A 3,531-nucleotide genomic window follows, 5' to 3' on the forward strand; every position below is an offset into this window, starting at 1 on the left:
GATTTAACTGATTGGTATTTTCCCCTCTGGCTACGAAGACTTACATATCAAGAGGTTCTTCATTTCCTTAATGCATGGTCTGAATTTTCCCCCCTGTGCTGTGTACAACTTTTATTTAGCTCATGCCATCTTGCTCCTCCAGAAGACAGAACAGGAGTGAGGGCAAGGGAGACATGACTCACCTATGTGCTCCCTGACTTTGATCCCTGGAAGTCAATAAACTGTCTGGTTCTCAGGAAAAAGCCAAACACTTGAGTTGGTCCCAAAGTCTTTCTTGACCTGGCATTCCCAAAGTTATTCACCATAAATGGATTTTTCACTTCAAAAATACATCCTTCTCTCTCTTTCTCTTGTTCTCTGACCCCTTCACATATTGTTTTTTTTTTTCTTTTTCTGATACCCTTTTCCTCTTATTTGCCTGAAAAACATCATCTTATCCTTGGAGGTTTAGGAACATCTCTCTCCCAGGAAACCTTCCCAGATTCCCCATTCCAGATTCTCCCTTCCACATTCTGTATGGGGTTCCTACTCTGTCCTATCCTTGCCTTCATGTGCATAGGTCATTCTATTATAATTAGTGTCCAGTATCTTCTCCCACATTCAACTGTAAACTCTGCACAATAGGGGCCTTGTGTCTCCTGCTTACCACTCCATGGCCAGCACTCACAGCAAGCCCAGAATACAAACTCAATAACTATTTTTTGAGAGCTAACTGGATTTTGAACCAGGGTAAATCCAATCTGATAGGGCTAGACTGATCTTTCTGGGAAAACAGCACTGGACATACCCAAAAAGACTCCTACTTGTCCAAGTAATTGAGAAAGTAGTAACAGAGCCATCTTGAGACTTCCTTTTAAACATCTTCAACTCAAAATCCAACGTAGCTACTCTCCCAAACCATGCCATTCCATTCTTTTGCCCAAGATCCTAGATGTTGAGATCCTACTTCCTGGAAGTGTCCAAGTGTCCTTGCGGTCAGGAAGATGAAATTATTTTTTTACTGACAAGCTTCTTCAGGGCGCCCTTCAGATCTCTGTTCCTCAGGCTGTAGATAAAGGGGTTCAGCATGGGGGTGACCGCAGTGTACATCACAGCAGAGGCTTTCTCCTTCACAGCTGTGCGCACAGAGGAAGGACACAAATAGACCCCAATGGTGGTCCCATAAAGGAGAGCAACCACAGAGAGGTGGGAGCTGCAGGTGGAAAAGGCTTTCTTCCTGCCCCCTGCAGAGGGGACCTTCATGATGGCCACAATGATGCGAACATAGGAGGCCAGGATGCAGATGAAAGGCGTGGCTATCACCATCCCAGCCACGATGAGTACAAAGATCTTGTTCACAGAGGTGTCAGTGCAAGAAAGCCTGAGAAGGGGGGTGAGGTCACAGAAGTAGTGAGGAATCTTGTTGTTCCCACAGAAAACCAGGCGCACCATCAAGAGGATATGAGTGAGGGAGATAAAGTAGGAAAATACCCATGGGCCACCAGCCAGCAGGCCACAGAGACGTGGACTCATGATGGTGGTGTAGTGTAAGGGGTGACATATAGCCACAAACCTATCGTAAGCCATCACAGCAATTAAGACACTGTCAACAATGCCAAAGAAATGGAAAAAGTACATCTGGGTCAGGCAGCAGGGATAGGAGATTGACTTGCTTTTGGTTTGGATATTCACCAGCATCTGGGGGACTGTGTTGGTGGCCAGGCCAAAATCAACCAAAGACAGGTTGGCTAAGAAGAAGTACATGGGGGTGTGGAGGTGGGAGTCTGAGCTGATAGCCAGGATGATTGAAAGGTTTCCCATGGCCATGACCACATACATGCAGAGGAACAGAGCAAAAAGAAGAGTCTCCTGCTCTGGGTTTTCTGAAAGTCCCAGGAGGATGAATTCATACGTGCTGGATTGATTCCTTGGTTCCATGGGTATGATTTCTCGGAAGTACTGAAAGGGGGAAGTCATATGAGCACTATGAAGATGATTCTGGAAGTTTAGATGAGTTTATAGCCAATTTCTTATCTGTGCTATTTACAACACTGGCTTATATATGTCTTGCAGCTTTAACAATTGTAGCAACACAGGTTTGAAGATTGAATTCGAAGGACCTTGATTGAACACTCCCCTATCAGATAAAGATTAGGAGAGCACACCATGCCTGGATCTTTGCTGAAAGAATTACTCAATAATATGCTAAACTAAATTGAATCCTGACAGAGTAAATGTTGTCCAAGAAGCAATGGTTACTAAGAAATTGGAATATATGTAGGAAACATTTAAATAAAACATTGAATTCATAAAGTAATAATTGTAAAAAGTACATAATCAAGGTGAATTAAAATATTAGGCAACAATAACAGAGAATTTAATAAAGGTAAATAGAATGAAAATATTAAAATGTTCTTATATTGATTTGCAGAAGAATAGAAATATTATTTTAGACATTCTATGTCAAACACATATGATAAAAGACTTTGTGAAATCACCAAAATAATGAACATAGAGTACGTACTTCTAGTTTGGTACAATGGATACACTAGAAATAAAGAGATTTTCATCATACCACCTGGAACAGGAAAGGTGTTTTGAAGTTGACTTATATTGTCTCACAAGAGTAGACACTTAAGCCTTAATAAATTTTGTTAAGATGTTGGTAGCCTAAAACTCATCCCTGTAATCATACTTACACTATGGAAATCACCAAATGCTATGAATCAGTGTGTGACAGATGGCGCACTACAAAGTCAGAAGGAACACATTCTACAAGACTGTCTTTGCATTAACTGCATGTTTAGGGGTTCCCTGAAAAACTCACAATTTCAGAATTCACTAGAAAGACACACAGTTGTTACACTCACGGTTAAAGCTATTACACTAGTGGTTAAAGTTTATTACAGCTATCAATCATATTCTAATAATTCTTCATGGTGACAGATGGTAACTACCCTTATTGTGGTAAGCACTGCCTAATGTACAGAATTGCTGAATCACTATTTGATACACGGGAAACCAACATAACATTGTATGTCAACTATACTCCAATTTAAAAATTAGCTTATTACAACTAAAGGGTACTGATTAAAGTCAACCATAGAAGAAACACATAGCATGGAGCCCAGTAAAACACCAAATATGGAGCCTCTGTTGTCCACAACCCCTAGAGTCAAGACAACATCATTTTCAACACATACAGAGTATTGCCATTCAGGGAAGCTCCCCTCAACCTCAGTGTTCAGAATTTTTACTGAGATTCGTGAGTATGAATGACTATGCACAACATTCCTATCAGTCTCCAAGCTCCAGTCCTCTGAAGACTGATACCATATGATCCAAATCCCCTCCTGAAGTCACATTATTACTACCTTTTGTGGCCATTTCTTCCCTAAGACTATCTGGTATAGCCAATTCCCATCCCAAGTCACATCTAGCGTGGCTCGAGACCTCCAGACAAACCAAGACTCTCTTTTCAGGCATGACATTCCAAGGGCTTAGAGATTACCTCCCAGGAATTTTTTGAGCAGGGATAAATTCTTTACCACA

At 41.3% G+C, this 3,531-nt stretch overlaps 1 protein-coding gene across 1 annotated transcript; it reads right to left on the bottom strand.

Moving 5' to 3' along the window:
• Positions 1–975: 975 nt before the first annotated feature.
• Positions 976–1,917, bottom strand: LOC116600218 (olfactory receptor 24-like). The gene has a single exon (XM_032360341.1). It carries the CDS (start codon positions 1,915–1,917, stop codon positions 976–978), a length of 942 nt encoding a protein of 313 aa, XP_032216232.1.
• Positions 1,918–3,531: the final 1,614 nt, after the last annotated feature.

This window comes from Mustela erminea, chromosome 1, assembly GCF_009829155.1.
Source record: "Mustela erminea isolate mMusErm1 chromosome 1, mMusErm1.Pri, whole genome shotgun sequence".
In the NCBI taxonomy this organism is placed as follows: domain Eukaryota; kingdom Metazoa; phylum Chordata; class Mammalia; order Carnivora; family Mustelidae; genus Mustela; species Mustela erminea.